Source organism: Scardinius erythrophthalmus, assembly GCF_964197995.2.
Source record: "Scardinius erythrophthalmus genome assembly, chromosome: 22".
NCBI lineage: Eukaryota > Metazoa > Chordata > Actinopteri > Cypriniformes > Leuciscidae > Scardinius > Scardinius erythrophthalmus.
The window spans coordinates 1,129,159-1,146,908 of NC_138242.1; the positions used below are offsets into that span (position 1 = coordinate 1,129,159).

Consider the following 17,750-nt stretch of genomic DNA (forward strand, 5'->3'; position numbering starts at 1 on the left):
AAACATGGCATCACGTGGATGAATATGCATATGCAAATGATATGTAGATGAGGACATGCATAGTAAAATGAGGCGTTGTAAGCTCATATATGGTTATTTCGGAGACCCATGTGAACACAATCTTGCGCTAACTGGGTTTATAAAGAGAACTTTGCGCAGGTTCTGCCGTACAAATGCTTTTATAAGTCTGAATATTTTTTGCCGTACGCCATTTTTAGCTTTCAGCCGCACGTACACTTTTAGCAAGGATCCTACGCACAGTTTTATAAATGAGACCCCTGGTGCTTGTGACGCTGTAATCTGTGTGTTGTGTGTCTCAGGTGTTCAAGGATGAGAAGTGCCTGTGTGACGCTGTAATCTGTGTGTTGTGTGTCTCAGGTGTTCAGGGATGAGAAGTGCCTGTGTGACGCTGTAGTCTGTGTGTTGTGTGTCTCAGGTGTTCAGGGATGAGAAGTGCCTGTGTGACGCTGTAGTCTGTGTGTTGTGTGTCTCAGGTGTTCGGGGATGAGAAGTGCCTGTGTGACGCTGTAGTCTGTGTGTTGTGTGTCTCAGGTGTTCAGGGATGAGAAGTGCCTGTGTGACGCTGTAATCTGTGTGTTGTGTGTCTCAGGTGTTCGGGGATGAGAAGTGCCTGTGTGACGCTGTAGTCTGTGTGTTGTGTGTCTCAGGTGTTCAGGGATGAGAAGTGCCTGTGTGACGCTGTAGTCTGTGTGTTGTGTGTCTCAGGTGTTCAGGGATGAGAAGTGCCTGTGTGACGCTGTAATCTGTGTGTTGTGTGTCTCAGGTGTTCAGGGATGAGAAGTGCCTGTGTGACGCTGTAGTCTGTGTGTTGTGTGTCTCAGGTGTTCAGGGATGAGAAGTGCCTGTGTGACGCTGTAATCTGTGTGTTGTGTGTCTCAGGTGTTCAGGGATGAGAAGTGCCTGTGTGACGCTGTAATCTGTGTGTTGTGTGTCTCAGGTGTTCAGGGATGAGAAGTGCCTGTGTGACGCTGTAATCTGTGTGTTGTGTGTCTCAGGTGTTCAGGGATGAGAAGTGCCTGTGTGACGCTGTAATCTGTGTGTTGTTGTGTGTCTCAGGTGTTCAGGGATGAGAAGTGCCTGTGTGACGCTGTAGTCTGTGTGTTGTGTGTCTCAGGTGTTCAAGGATGAGAAGTGCCTGTGTGACGCTGTAATCTGTGTGTTGTGTGTCTCAGGTGTTCGGGGATGAGAAGTGCCTGTGTGACGCTGTAGTCTGTGTGTTGTGTGTCTCAGGTGTTCAGGGATGAGAAGTGCCTGTGTGACGCTGTAATCTGTGTGTTGTTGTGTGTCTCAGGTGTTCAGGGATGAGAAGTGCCTGTGTGACGCTGTAATCTGTGTGTTGTTGTGTGTCTCAGGTGTTCAGGGATGAGAAGTTCCTGTGTGACGCTGTAGTCTGTGTGTTGTGTGTCTCAGGTGTTCAAGGATGAGAAGTGCCTGTGTGACGCTGTAATCTGTGTGTTGTGTGTCTCAGGTGTTCGGGGATGAGAAGTGCCTGTGTGACGCTGTAATCTGTGTGTTGTTGTGTGTCTCAGGTGTTCAGGGATGAGAAGTGCCTGTGTGACGCTGTAATCTGTGTGTTGTTGTGTGTCTCAGGTGTTCAGGGATGAGAAGTGCCTGTGTGACGCTGTAATCTGTGTGTTGTTGTGTGTCTCAGGTGTTCGGGGATGAGAAGTGCCTGTGTGACGCTGTAATCTGTGTGTTGTTGTGTGTCTCAGGTGTTCAGGGATGAGAAGTGCCTGTGTGACGCTGTAGTCTGTGTGTTGTGTGTCTCAGGTGTTCAGGGATGAGAAGTGCCTGTGTGACGCTGTAATCTGTGTGTTGTGTGTCTCAGGTGTTCGGGGATGAGAAGTGCCTGTGTGACGCTGTAGTCTGTGTGTTGTTGTGTGTCTCAGGTGTTCAAGGATGAGAAGTACCTGCGTGACGCTGTAGTCTGTGTGTTGTGTGTCTCAGGTGTTCAAGGATGAGAAGTGCCTGTGTGACGCTGTAGTCTGTGTGTTGTGTGTCTCAGGTGTTCGGGGATGAGAAGTGCCTGTGTGACGCTGTAGTCTGTGTGTTGTTGTGTGTCTCAGGTGTTCGGGGATGAGAAGTGCCTGTGTGACGCTGTAATCTGTGTGTTGTTGTGTGTCTCAGGTGTTCAGGGATGAGAAGTGCCTGTGTGACGCTGTAATCTGTGTGTTGTTGTGTGTCTCAGGTGTTCAGGGATGAGAAGTGCCTGTGTGACGCTGTAATCTGTGTGTTGTGTGTCTCAGGTGTTCGGGGATGAGAAGTGCCTGTGTGACGCTGTAGTCTGTGTGTTGTGTGTCTCAGTTGTTCGGGGATGAGAAGTGCCTGTGTGACGCTGTAGTCTGTGTGTTGTTGTGTGTCTCAGGTGTTCAAGGATGAGAAGTACCTGCGTGACGCTGTAGTCTGTGTGTTGTGTGTCTCAGGTGTTCAAGGATGAGAAGTGCCTGTGTGACGCTGTAGTCTGTGTGTTGTGTGTCTCAGGTGTTCGGGGATGAGAAGTGCCTGTGTGACGCTGTAATCTGTGTGTTGTGTGCCTCAGGTGTTCGGGGATGAGAAGTGCCTGTGTGACGCTGTAGTCTGTGTGTTGTGTGTCTCAGGTGTTCAAGGATGAGAAGTACCTGCGTGACGCTGTAGTCTGTGTGTTGTTGTGTGTCTCAGGTGTTCAAGGATGAGAAGTACCTGCGTGACGCTGTAGTCTGTGTGTTGTGTGTCTCAGGTGTTCAAGGATGAGAAGTGCCTGTGTGACGCTGTAGTCTGTGTGTTGTGTGTCTCAGGTGTTCGGGGATGAGAAGTGCCTGTGTGACGCTGTAGTCTGTGTGTTGTTGTGTGTCTCAGGTGTTCAGGGATGAGAAGTGCCTGTGTGACGCTGTAATCTGTGTGTTGTTGTGTGTCTCAGGTGTTCAGGGATGAGAAGTGCCTGTGTGACGCTGTAATCTGTGTGTTGTTGTGTGTCTCAGGTGTTCAAGGATGAGAAGTGCCTGTGTGACGCTGTAATCTGTGTGTTGTGTGTCTCAGGTGTTCAAGGATGAGAAGTGCCTGTGTGACGCTGTAGTCTGTGTGTTGTTGTGTGTCTCAGGTGTTCAAGGATGAGAAGTACCTGCGTGACGCTGTAGTCTGTGTGTTGTGTGTCTCAGGTGTTCAAGGATGAGAAGTGCCTGTGTGACGCTGTAGTCTGTGTGTTGTTGTGTGTCTCAGGTGTTCAGGGATGAGAAGTGCCTGTGTGACGCTGTAGTCTGTGTGTTGTTGTGTGTCTCAGGTGTTCGGGGATGAGAAGTGCCTGTGTGACGCTGTAATCTGTGTGTTGTTGTGTGTCTCAGGTGTTCAGGGATGAGAAGTGCCTGTGTGACGCTGTAGTCTGTGTGTTGTTGTGTGTCTCAGGTGTTCAAGGATGAGAAGTGCCTGTGTGACGCTGTAGTCTGTGTGTTGTGTGTCTCAGGTGTTCAGGGATGAGAAGTGCCTGTGTGACGCTGTAGTCTGTGTGTTGTGTGTCTCAGGTGTTCAGGGATGAGAAGTGCCTGTGTGACGCTGTAGTCTGTGTGTTGTGTGTCTCAGGTGTTCAAGGATGAGAAGTGCCTGTGTGACGCTGTAGTCTGTGTGTTGTTGTGTGTCTCAGGTGTTCAGGGATGAGAAGTGCCTGTGTGACGCTGTAGTCTGTGTGTTGTGTGTCTCAGGTGTTCAAGGATGAGAAGTGCCTGTGTGACGCTGTAGTCTGTGTGTTGTGTGTCTCAGGTGTTCAGGGATGAGAAGTACCTGCGTGACGCTGTAGTCTGTGTGTTGTGTGTCTCAGGTGTTCAGGGATGAGAAGTGCCTGTGACGCTGTAGTCTGTGTGTTGTTGTGTGTCTCAGGTGTTCAGGGATGAGAAGTGCCTGTGTGACGCTGTAGTCTGTGTGTTGTTGTGTGTCTCAGGTGTTCGGGGATGAGAAGTGCCTGTGTGACGCTGTAATCTGTGTGTTGTTGTGTGTCTCAGGTGTTCAGGGATGAGAAGTGCCTGTGTGACGCTGTAGTCTGTGTGTTGTTGTGTGTCTCAGGTGTTCAAGGATGAGAAGTGCCTGTGTGACGCTGTAGTCTGTGTGTTGTGTGTCTCAGGTGTTCAGGGATGAGAAGTGCCTGTGTGACGCTGTAGTCTGTGTGTTGTGTGTCTCAGGTGTTCAAGGATGAGAAGTACCTGCGTGACGCTGTAGTCTGTGTGTTGTGTGTCTCAGGTGTTCAAGGATGAGAAGTACCTGCGTGACGCTGTAGTCTGTGTGTTGTGTGTCTCAGGTGTTCAAGGATGAGAAGTACCTGCGTGACGCTGTAGTCTGTGTGTTGTGTGTCTCAGGTGTTCAGGGATGAGAAGTGCCTGTGTGACGCTGTAGTCTGTGTGTTGTGTGTCTCAGGTGTTCAAGGATGAGAAGTGCCTGTGTGACGCTGTAGTCTGTGTGTTGTGTGTCTCAGGTGTTCAGGGATGAGAAGTGCCTGTGTGACGCTGTAGTCTGTGTGTTGTGTGTCTCAGGTGTTCAAGGATGAGAAGTACCTGCGTGACGCTGTAGTCTGTGTGTTGTGTGTCTCAGGTGTTCAAGGATGAGAAGTGCCTGTGTGACGCTGTAGTCTGTGTGTTGTGTGTCTCAGGTGTTCAAGGATGAGAAGTACCTGCGTGACGCTGTGGACTGTGGAGAGCTGATCTGGCAGAAAGGTCTGCTGAGGAAAGGTTACGGGATCTGTCACGGCACCGCGGGAAACGGATACGCCTTCCTCTCCCTCTACCAGCTCACACACGACAAGAAGTACCTGTATCGGGCCTGCAAGGTAGAGTGTGTGAGTGTGTGTGTGTGTGTGTGTGTGTGTGTGTCACACAGACAGGAGATTCAGCACTGCACTTTATTCTCTTCTTTGTATTCGTTATGCTTGAACGGTATAAAAGCATTGTAATGTAACTAATGTAGCTCTAGCCAAACGATGCTGGAGAAACAGACACTGCCGTCATTACGTTGAATATTTTGAACGTGTTAAACTGAAAAAATTAATTCTGTTTGTTAACACATTAACTTTGACAGTCCTTATATATAACATCAAATATATATATTATAAGTGTCATGTTTTACTTTTTAAAAACTGTCTATTCTAAAGTGTTAGTACAGCTTACTTCTCATATTCTGATCCCAGATCAGCTCATGAACACCAGCTCGGTCTGAAAGATTGATGTTTGTTAATATCGTCAACCTGCTGATAATGGGCTCAGTCTGTCGAACCCGCTGTTCTCATGACACACACTCACACACTCACACACACACACGCAGATTAACCAGCTCTCGTCTGCAACAGCGAATAACTCCTGCTCAGGGACTCAACACTCAGTGGCTTCAGAGAATGAAAAGGTGAAGCAGAAATGTCCCATGATTCTCGGCCTTCATCACTCGTGTTTTAGACTCGTGTTTACACACACACTTCAGGCAGATCAATGTTTTCTTATAAACCGTGTGTTTGGTGTTCCAGAGTATGTTTTTCTGACGACTCGTGTGTGTGTGTGTGTGTGTGTGTGTGTGTGTGTGTGTCTAGTTTGCGGAGTGGTGTCTAGACTACGGGACGCACGGCTGCCGCATCCCGGACCGGCCATATTCCCTGTTTGAAGGTAAATTAATAATCACGTCTCCATATATATATATAAAAAAAATATATATATATCTTTCTAGCCCCAAACTTTTGGAGCTGTAGTTTATTTCAGCCATTTTTAAAAACATTTATTCATTAAAGCGTTGAGCCGTGTTGACTCGACGTGTCCTGATGCTGCCGTCTCTCTCCATCATGTCTCTAGTAAACGAGGCTAAAGGCCAGAAGCATTGCGCTCATGAGCTCAGCATTAGGTTCTGATCCCCCTCGCAACATGTCCTGATTCCTCTCTCCTCTTAATGTCTCGTCTGCTGTTTATCCTCAATGAAATATCAGAGCCCAAATCCACTGATGTCCAGTGTGATGGTGTTGAAGTGTTGTGCTGGAGACACTCATGCTCATGCCGCTTCACCTGCTGTTGTCATGGCAACACACTTCCTGCCACACTCTGATTGGTCGCTCGGAGACTCAAGTCTCTTCCTCAGTCGTTGGTGACACGCACACACACACACACACACACACACACACACACACACACACGCACACACACACTGTCCCTCAGCCTCACTACACACACACACTGTCCCTCAGCCTCACTACACACACACACACACACACGCACGCACACACACACACTGTCCCTCAGCCTCACTACACACACACACTGTCCCTCAACCTCACTACACACACACACACACACACACACACACACACGCACACACACACGCACACACACACTGTCCCTCAGCCTCACTTCACACACACACTGTCCCTCAGCCTCACTACACACACACACACACACATACTTGTTTTTGCTACGTCGTGGGGACTCCTGACTAGAAGGTGACACGTGGGGACACCAATTTCTAAATACAATAAAGCCATAATTTTTAGTCAGAAGTGTCTGGGGGAATTTTTGAATCCCAAAAATCAACTTTTTTTTCAGAAATTCTTAATTTTAAAAAGGTGAATATTTGTCTGGTTTTTCTATTCCGGTGGGGACCTGCCTATTGTGTCTTACCCCAAACCACCACCGAGGGGCGCTATTATGAGTTAGCTTTTGGTTATCTAATTTTAATACAAATTTAAACTTGTACCAGATAAACAATAAATATTAAGTTTACATCATCATTAAAGAGTTGTTTAAAAGGGAGAATTGTCTATATTTATATTTTTATGGATTTTTACTTTATTTTACAATTTACAAATTCCCATAAACTCTTGTATTTGAATAGAGCATTTGTATGGATGTAAACAGTGACAACAGCCTCACCTCACTTCCTGTTTAACAGGAATCTATTATTCTTCAACTGAGAATCTGAAAAGGTTTACATTTGGATAAATAAGACAGTCATGTTGTATGGCAAGCAGGAAATGTTCACGGGTATCATTGTGTTTGCTGAATAATTATTTGTGCATACTGGAATCAACTCTGAATTAAAACAAGAGCACATGCTGGCATTCAACAGGGTTGCAAGATATATTGCTATTTGCTATTTGTGTTTTTTCTTATTCGTCATCCTAAAAATATTTCACGCACAGAAACCTATGAAACCCAATGAGTGCGATGTGTATTAATGCGTTGTGGAATAATTCGCAATATTTAGTTTTTTTTTAAAAAAATGTATGCAAACGTGCCACAGTTTTGGACCACACTGAATTCTTTTGAGTAGAAGACATTTGATGTACAACCCCCCATAAACCTCCCCAAGAAAAGTTTGGAAATTTGGGTAATTACAACAAAAATAAGAATCTACAATTTCTTAATGCTCTTGAACATTTATTTAACTTGTGTTTTGAAACACATTTTGAACATCTTGTTGCCTTCAACAAACATCTTCCTTTTCTTCTACATTTTTCGCTTTAAGGCATCAATACGATTCTTAACATAAAATTTCACCCCCTCCCAACTTCTCCCCCGAAGTGCCGCTGGTGACCTTTCAATGCAGTCCATGCACTGGGCTTTACCAGGAACCTTCCCAGAGTGGATGTAGTCCATCAGAGTTTTTTCCACAGCCTGGATCTCTTCTTTAGACCACTTTCTCCGTGGGTTTTGTGTAGATACTGAATAAAAGAAAAATAAATAGGCTATTAGTAATTGTGATTGGGATAAAAGTAATTGTTAACCCACACGACATGAACGTGAATAACATCAAATAAATACATGGTATTCAGTTTTTCTCTCATTGTCTCACAGTTTTATACATACTTTTTTGCTAAAATCTAGTTCGCATGGTTGAAAATCTGTAAATTCTGGCACATGTTTGCAAGCATGATACCTAGTAACAATATAAACAGTGATACTGTATTAATAAGGACTATTTTGACAAAAATATCGCTGGTAATTTAGTCACTATCTAAGATGTGTATTGGATCTGGGCTGAAAATGGACCAAGCCAAACATGACAAAATATTTAGGTTTTATTGGTCATAACCATAAATGACTGCTTGGGAAATTGAAGAAGTAAATTTGTAGGACCTTTCCCTTTTCTTTTCTTTACATGTTTAAGCCTTTAGAAATGAAACATTTACGATATAGGACCTAATTAAAGCTGCACATAATGGGAGGGGTTTACCCAAGCTTAAATTATATTGGCCCACGGTGACCAACGGCAACAGATCTAAAAAAAACACAATTATAAGGATTTTGCTTGGAAATGAAAATATAATTACATATTTATGATCAATTTATTATATGGTGTAAATATACTGAAAAATATATGAAATACAATATATTGAATAATACACAAGGAATTGCCACTTTTCATTTATGAAAAATATATATTTAAAATATATTTACACTGTAAAATGTCATTAATTGAGTGTACTTCAAAAACACGAGGAACAAGATTTCCTTACATTTCTTAAGGGGGTGTTTTAATCAAAGTTGTAAGTTACTAGTACAAAGACTTAAGGGTGTTGGGACAATGATAGACTTTGTATTTATTTCTATTTATTAAACTGTAAATACTTTGTGCATGTCTGAAACTTCACTGAATATATGCATTTAAAAAAGAATAACTCCAATACAATTTAGATAAAGCAACATGTAGCATATTCTCAATGTTTCTTGATCTTCTGCTGGACTGAAGCACAGGCTCTGTTCTTCAGCACAAACCCTTTAAACCCCAACAGAACATTAAACACTAACAGGTCTGTGAAGATCTCAGCAGAGGAGGGTTAAACAGCTCCACAAACAGCATTACCAACTTCACTTATTACTAACCAGACTGACTTTATTTCTGTCAGACGTCTACACAAGTTCTTACAGAGAATTAACATTTAGATTTAGATTGAGATTTAGATGTTGATGATTTATTGAAAATAACATAATATTAGTCACCAGATTGTGATCAGTGTTTGATTTTAGTTGGGCTCTCGACTTTATAACATTATAACATCAGCAGAAGAACAAGAAACATTGAGAATATGCTGCATGTTGCTTTATTTAAAATGTAGAAATCTATTGAAGTGATTTCTATTAACTTCTATGTTAAGTTGATGTTTTTTTGTATTTATTCAGTAAAGTTCAGTGAATAAATACAAATAAATTCACAGTCATTGTCCCGACACTCTTTTGTATGTCATTCTATTAGAAACTTTCAAATTTGATTAAAACGCCCTTGAAATTTAAGCAAATCCATAAATGTTTTCCACGTTTTCGAAGTACACTCAACTAATGACATTTTACAGTGTAAATATATTGTGAATACATTTCTCCAATAAGTATATTTACACCATATACTTATCATAATATATTGATCATAAATATTGGAAATATATTTTCATTCCGTAAGGGTATCTAGTCGCGAGCCTGAATTCTCAGACAGTTCTGTCCAATACAACACTTGTAGATTAAGAAATGGTCCGTACACAGTCGCTGTATGGAGAGAAGTAGCCAGTAAAATAAGCACTTCCTCCACTTTGGATCTGCCATGCTGCTGTTACAAAGCTCCATCAGCACAGATCACTGAAACAAAGACGTTTTCCACTTTTCACCAAATTTGACCTCCACATTAAATTTAAAGGGTTAGTTCACCCAAAAATGAAACTTCTGTCATTAATTACTCTCCCTCATGTCGTTCCAAACCTGTTAGACCCTAGTTTATCTGCAAAACACAAATGAAGATATTTTTGATGAAATACGAGAGGATTCGGTCCTTACATAGGCAGCAACGTCACTACAACTTTCAAGGCCCAGAAAGGAAGTAAAGACATTGTTAAATAGTCCAAGTTATGAAGCGATGAGAAAACCTTTTGTGCACATATTTTAATAATGTCTTTATTAACTTTCTGGGCCTTGAAAGTTGCAATGGCATTGTTGCATATGAATGGATCAGAATCCTCTTAGATTGCGTCAAAAATAACTTCATTTGTGTTTCAAAGATGAACAAATGTCTTACGGGTTTGGAACAACATTATGGGGAGTAATTAATGACAGAATTCTTTCATTTTTGGGTGAACTAACCCTTTAAGGGAACCCTGTTGTCAATATAAATGGGTCTCTTTGTAGATTCCAATTAAAATGACTTAATTCTGACTTTCACAAAAAAATGGAAAGTGTGACATTTCATAAGACATTTGAAAAACAGCTTACCCTTTGTTGTGTGTGGTTTGTCCAAGTGCTTGCCAATTGGCTGCAGTTCTTTATCCTTGCCTGTTATAAAACATATGAGTACAACAGAGGAGACTTTAAATACAGATAATATACAGTAATGGCACAAAATGCTGACTAAATGGATACCAGTAATTGTGCCATACATCTAATTTACCAAATATATTGGGGTTTATTTTGATATGAAATGATATGAAAAAAAATAAAAGCAAGTGAAACCATGCAAATCATAAAGTACTGGTTCTTTAAAAGGAAAACAATATCAGAAGTCTTCATAATCCTCCTGTTTAATTTAAATCGTATTACCTTTGGATGGTTGTTCAACTTCATTAGTGGACTCCACTGATTTGTCTGGACAAATAATAGCTCTCTTAGTAAAAGAATATTAAACAAGCAATCCTAAATATCAGTAAGCACACTCAAACTGTTCTTCCAGTAATATTCTAACTAACTGTGCTCTAAAGACAGGATTGACAGGATAATACAGCAAAATATGAAGAGCTCGTCTCAATGTGTTGGAGCAATGGCGGGAGATCTCTGTGCGAGCCAGTTGAAGTTGGATGTCAGAGCTTTGCTGGGAAATTAGTTCAGCAGACTCTAAAACTTCTCGGTTTTAAAGGGAAGAAGAGCTATCAAGAACATTCATGAGGCTTCTGAAGAGGCCTTGCAATGGGCGGATCTGTGGCTTTATTTTGGGGAACCCTGTGGCTCACTGTCTAGGGTGCAGACTGAGCACTGTGACCTGGGCTCAAATCTAACCCAGGCCCTCTACTGCATGCCAACAAATTACCAATGTGTGGGCCAACTGCTGACTAGAAGGGCCTGCTGACTGAAAACGGCAAGCTCAATGTTATGATGTTGAAAAATGCCCCAACGTTCACTTGTTTTACGAACATAAGAATGACCTAGCAACCGAAGGTATATAAACGAAAGCATTTAATACAACTAACCTTTGTTTTCATGCTCTGATATAAAAACATGGTCTTCTCCCGTTCATCATTTACAGTTTTTGTGTGCGCCTTCATGTATCGGTATTCACAAGCATTGTGATGTGCTCTAAGTTTCTGGAGGTGACCCAAGTGACAGCTTTGAACCTACAAAACAAACAAACAAAAAAGGTTTTTGGAAGCTTTTCTTTTGCCATTTATGCTACCTCCAGAACTGAACCTTCAAATAAGGATTTATTGTTGACAGTAGGGCTGTTGGAACGAATTCCGAAATTCGAATATAATTCGAATATTTAAAAAATCAATACTATTCGAATGCTGAAGTTCCTATTCGAATATTGCTTTTGTACATTAAAAAAAAAAATGCAATCTTGCCTTTCTTGTGCGCATGTGAAAATGAAATGCTTTTGTTTCGTCAGATGAACAATAACGTTTTTGAATCGTAACACAATTGTGCACGTTATCCACGCACGCAGTATCATAACAATACTGTCAAAAATCGCGGAGAGCAATGTCTGCACGAAAACGGAGATCACCACTCCTGACAATTTGAGAAGCGATGTGTTGAAGGTGTTTGGATTTCAAACCCTTAATGGAAAAACTGACAACGTTACACCCTGACAAGCTAGGCGATCTGTCCGAGGAACCGCCGCTAAAACAGGCAAGAATTATTCTTTTCTACCTCTCTCCTCATCACGGTTACGAGCTGTCCGCACGTTAAGGGATTATAGCGAGGCGGTTGTTATAGCGAATAACAACCCCGACAGGCTGAACTTATTACATGGCTATACAAAATAAATAAACAATTTGACACAAAATATTGATTTAAAAAGGAGTTTATTGATTTAAAAACGATTGTACTGCTTCCGCTAAAGAACATAGACCGTTCCGCGTCCATAGCAACGCTGTTTTTCATGGCAATGCGTGTTATACTTCGCACTCGCAGCGGTCTGTTATCAAGAAATAACAGACCGCATCAAAGAGTATAGAAGTACTTCTATACTCTTTGACAGCATTCTACATTAGAATTCAACCAAGCCATGTAATAAAAGGCAATAACAGACAAACTGACACGGTTTATCTGTGAAGATATGAGACCGATCAACATCACGCATTGGCGATCCATAAGACTGTGTAATGTCGTAAATATTAATAATAGGATACATTTGAGCATTTAATATTCGAATATTATTCGAATATTGAATAAAATAAGGAATGGAATTCGAATAGCATTATAGAGGAAGATTGACAGCCCTAGTTGACAGCAAACACTCTACCATGTGAGCCACAGGGGATCCCCTATATTCCACGGAACAACTCATAAAGAGCAGCAAAATAAAAGGATAAAATAGAATTCAAATAGAATTTCTCAAATTAGAAATGTCTTAGTTATGGATACAGTGTCCTGTAACACAATTGTGACCCTGGACCACAAAACCACAAAAATCTGAATACATAATCTTTCCATTGATGTATGGTTTGCCAGGACAGGACAATATTTGGCTGAGATACAACTATTTGAAAATCTGGAATCTGAGGGTCCAGAAAAATCTGAATATTGAGAAAATCGCCTTTAAAGTTGTCCATTTCTATTGGCGATTGTGCTGCATCCACTCACAAAAATAAATGTTTTATATATTTGAGGTAGATAAGAATAGGACAGAGGCCGCACTATGCATAAACGTTTTTTATTCGTTGCACAACGTTTATGCATAGTGCGGCCTCTGTCCTATTCTTATGTATTATATTTTTAGGCCAGCACTCTAAAAAGTGTATTATCAAAAATTGAGTGAAGCCTGCTCCTATCCTCATTAACCATATATTTGAGGTAGGAAATTTACAAAATATCTTCATGGATCATAATCTTTACTTAATATCCTAATGATTTTTCGCATAAGAAAAATCGATAATTTTGACCCATACAGTGTATTGTTGGCTATTGCCACAAATATACCCGTGCAACTTAAGACTGGTTTTGTGATCCAGCGTCACAATTGTGTTTGTCCGGTATAGGTTCAGTTGGTTGCCAACTATATAGTTAGTTAGTTGATAAATTTGTTGTCTTGTCAATCAGTTAGTCAGTCAGCTCCTTTACTGAACACAATAATTACATTATAACATACTTTACACTGCTGTTGGATGAATCAAATTAAAATAGCATGCTTTTTAATGCGTCTAACGAAGTTATTTCATTTTCAGAAAAACCTGTTCCCTTATATGGGTCATTAGCTGAGACCTTAATCTAGAAATATATCAATTTATAATAATGTAGTATTAAATAATAAAAACTAAAAACTAACTTCTAAAACTGTTTTGTCCCTTACCTCAACCAACAGTTTTATTTATATAACCCTGATGGCAGATGGCAGATTCTTCTAGAATGATCATTTTTATCAAGCTTGTATATTTAAATTCAATAATTTCACTTAAATGACAATGAAGATTACCTATTAATTGTAATTTAAGTGAAATTACAGAACTTAAATATACAAGCTTGATAAAAATGATCATTCTATAAGAAAATTTCAGATGGCAGATATATATATGTTTATCTGTGGATATAGCCTACCTTTGTTTTCTCTTCTGTCACATCATCTGTCACATCATCTGTCACATCATTCACTGCAATGTAAATCACAAAGACAAAAAAAGTATTGTTATTTTAAATATTTTTCCATTTTACTTCCTCCTACTATAGCCCTTATGCACCAGAGAAACAAGCGCGCTGCATCTTTAGAATATTGTCTTTGAACTTCCGTTTTTGCGGACGCTCTGTATATCTCTCTGGCATTCGCTCTCCAGGAGTAATTAGCTTTTGAAGTGGATTTTCTTAATGTAAAGTTAACGAAGATGTCTTAACAAATGTCAGTAGAACGGGAAGATTTTAAAACGAGCCGTTCATTCATAAATAGACAAGATCGCTGTGAAAATACAGACCGGAAGACAAAAGACAACGAGCTACATAAGGTCTATAGGATTAGGCTTAAACAAGAGAATCATCAGTATCGAATAACAAACTAATACATTTAAAATAAGTATATCAAAATAAGGCTGATATCAATGACACCAATTTAGCAAAACCTGTATTTACCACAAATTTAATGTGAACTGTGACTTTTAATTTCATACAATGATAAAAAATTACAACAAAAACTTAACTATCGTATCGGCTGAAATTGACAGTACACAGGACAACATGTTGTATTTCCTCAGCACGAAGTTAATTATATCAGTGGTTCAGTAACTGGACATTACTAACATGTCAAGTTTAGGGATAATTGGCCAAATTTATTTAGCCATTAGAAATTCATTTTCACCAACGATGAATGCATGTAAAATACATTTTTTAGATATCAGCGAGGTATTTTTTTATCTTTATATTGAACATGAAGAAAAGTACACTTGGTTTCACAATAACATGATCATATGGCTAGACATATTTATCTCGTTTAATGCCACAATACCAAATCTTCTGTCCTTTGAAAGCGTCTCAAATGTTTAACAAAAAAGTAAAAATACTGAAATGTTTTTTTAAATGAACTTTTTCACTAAAATAAGCAGATATAATCACCTACTTGACTTTAATTTCTAACAGATGATCTGTTTTATTTTTTTATCAAACCGTAAAGAAAATGTACAGATCAAGTTATAACAAAAAAAAATGTAAGTTTACAAAAATCAACCTTAGATTATATTAATTACTACAATCATCCCTTAATTACTTTGTGATAATGTAGTGGCCTCTAAACTTCTATTTAAACTGACCGGTTATTAATTAAAACATTATTTACCTAAACAAAAGATAGCAGATTAAAAAATTGAATTTCATGCACATCCATGAACTTGGCATGGTGTTGCAAGAGAATGAAAGGAGGGCGCATGGGGGGCTATGATGGATATTTCTTTTTCTCCAAGATTGTGCTTTTAAAAACCTTGGTTACTCTGGCTCATTAAGCTACATATATAAGCTTTAAGAATTAGGCTATTTTAAGTAATAAATGACGCACTACAATTTGACATAGCGTACCACAAATGAGTAAAATGTGTTTTGTAACCTACTATGTGCGTTCGATATAGAGGCGATGTCAAAAGCGTCAGTATATGACGCCCTAGGATTAGAATGCCCAAGGCGTCATATACTGACGCTTTTGACATCGCCTCTATATCGAACGCACATGGCACCCTTTAGCGTCAGTATGAGACGCAGATAGATATGGGCCAGAAGGCGCGTCAGTATATGACGCCCTAGGATGAGAATGCCCAAGGCGTCATATACTGACGCTTTTGACATCGCCTCTATATCGAACGCACATGGCACCCTTTAGCGTCAATATGAGACGCAGATATATATGGGCCAGAAGGCGCGTCAGTATATGACGCCCTAGGATGCCATGTGCGTTCGATGTAGACGCGACGTCAAAAGCAACTGACGCCCTAGAGTGAGAATGCGTTGCATTATCTCACCTGTGCATCCAGAGCTGCCATTCGTAACGTTAGTCTGCAAGCACATGTGTCATAGACAGTCAGACATCATGGTCAAACATCACATTACACTGTATTTAAAACTGCAATGATAAAATTTGGCAATGTATTAAAGTAATTGACACTGTAACATAAGCCAATACAATACTGAAAATAAATGCCATTTATTGTCTGATCTTGAAAACTGCATTACAGAAGTAGAAAAAATTGTTCTGAATTTAACTTCCCTCTTGCTTTTTTGAAACCCATTATTAGTGTTTATAGTGATAAAACGCATGAATCTCAGGCCTGGCCTCAGACTCCTCATGGCTGCACGTGTAGGCCGCAAAAGATCCAACTCCTGGCCATCTTAGATTAATGTTACCAAAAGTGAGCTAAACATCTAGGTGAAGTAACAGGGACGCAAAATATGTCTTTCAGAAGTAACAAAGACAACAACATATTAAATTAGGCGAAGTTTAAAAGCGGATTACCGCTAAAAATGCAGTCACCTATGCAATCCTAACTGTGGCCTTAAAACATGAGCTTAAGACTCTTAGGAATCTAAAGCCCTAATTAATATATTATTGTTAGACTATCATTATTTTCATTTTGGTAGATTAATCTATACTTTATGCAAAGCTGCTTTGAGATTATGATTAATGTGAAAAGCGCTATGGAAAATAAAATGACGTGACATTTACGTTACGATATATGTGCAAACAATAAGTTAAATAAACAGCACCATATTATTTTGAGAACCTTGTACAAAAAGTCAAAAACTTACTTTTTCGTCGGATGTCTCGTCTCCTCTCGTCTCCATCTCGCCGTGTCCGTCTCATCCCTGCCTCTCGAGCATCTGAGTGTCGCAGGTGTGAGACGCGGGGGGTGTGTGTGTGAGACCCGGGAGAGTGGGGGAGGGGACGGTCGCGGTGGGGACTCGAACCTCAGGTTCTGTGTGATCTGGGTCCGCCATTACTGACATTCACTCGGCGCACTATATATATAGCTATGTTTATTACCCGCGAAAAAAAAAATTCTTGTGCAGTTTTTGTATTATTTTAAAAAATGATGTATGCACATATGCTCTGATAATATAGTGTATAGGATATATTATGTTATAAAAGAAATACATTTTCTGCTCAAATTCAGATATGTTTTTTTTTAAGTACAAATAAAATTTCAGAATGTAGATGTTAAAATACATATTAAATGTGATATTTAAAAAAAACACATTAATGAATGGAACCAATTTGGAACTTTTAAAACAACTCACAAAAAGATTGACATTCATAAAAATAAAAAAAAATAAAAAAAATATTAGTAGACCTTGTACTCACCAGAACAGATATTATTTTTACCCTCTGAGAGGAGATCAAATAAATAAAATAGGTTTGAAAGCAGTGAGGCTTATTATGGATACGAGGCCTCCGCACACGATAACGTCCTTTAGAAACTGTGTATACTGATTCTGAAACTCTTTAACTGCATTCTCCTCCTCACTACTGTTAAAATAACAACAAACATCTTCACAGAAAGTGCTCTCCTTGCTGTTCAAGATAATGACTGACACCATGTATTGCTAGCACTTCTCCTGCTACTGCTTTCTCTCCAGACACACTGCTTGTTGTATTCCTCATTAGTCGCTCTGGATAAAAGCGTCTGCTAAATTAATAAATGTACATGTAAATGCGCTCACCTAAACAGCAGTTCGCCAGGTAGAGGAGAATGGAGAAAGACTTTATTTGCAAACTACATAAATTAACTGTCAATTCAAGTTAAAAACACTATCACGTGATTTCATTTATGGTAAGAATAACACATAGTAAAAATAATTCAACAAACGCTGAAGCAGTTTCTCCACACTGGGAACCCTTCCGGCTCAGCACTGGAGCAGATTCTCCCACAATGACATGAAACTACTTAGAGTAACACCTAACTTAAACAGAAATAAGAGTGTGTTGTAGACATTTACGTTTGCATGTGTACTGCATACATCCATACACTGGTGTGTGTTAGACTAGTGATTATGACACAGTGCTCATCATGTCCAGGATCTGAGTTCACCCGGTCAGATTAGCCATAATGATTTAGCACCTGCTCTCACCAACATCTGGAC

General features: G+C 40.1%; 2 protein-coding genes across 3 annotated transcripts in view; one reads left to right on the plus strand and one right to left on the minus strand.

The window, feature by feature from the left end:
- Nucleotides 1-17,750, plus strand: part of lancl2 (LanC lantibiotic synthetase component C-like 2 (bacterial)) — a 64,918-nt gene that overhangs the window by 39,129 nt on the left and 8,039 nt on the right. The window contains exons 7-8 of the mRNA XM_081352747.1: nt 4,631-4,807; nt 5,558-5,630. Coding sequence (XP_081208873.1) covers nt 4,631-4,807; nt 5,558-5,630 — 250 coding nt within the window. The remainder of the gene's footprint in view (nt 1-4,630; nt 4,808-5,557; nt 5,631-17,750) is intronic.
- On the minus strand, nt 6,585-16,593 carry LOC308682339 (uncharacterized protein). 2 transcript variants are annotated; one of them, XM_081352007.1, is made up of 7 exons: nt 16,419-16,593; nt 15,635-15,668; nt 13,740-13,792; nt 11,174-11,317; nt 10,530-10,574; nt 10,206-10,265; nt 6,805-7,672 (listed from the first exon to the last, which is right to left on the minus strand). In XM_081352007.1, the coding sequence occupies exons 1-7, from the start codon at nt 16,452-16,454 to the stop codon at nt 7,607-7,609; spliced, it is 438 nt and encodes a 145-aa protein (XP_081208133.1). In that variant the 5' UTR covers nt 16,455-16,593; the 3' UTR covers nt 6,805-7,606. The 2 variants fall into 2 exon arrangements, with proteins under 2 accessions (XP_081208134.1, XP_081208133.1); XM_081352008.1 differs by lacking the exon at nt 11,174-11,317 and having other exon boundaries at nt 6,585-7,672.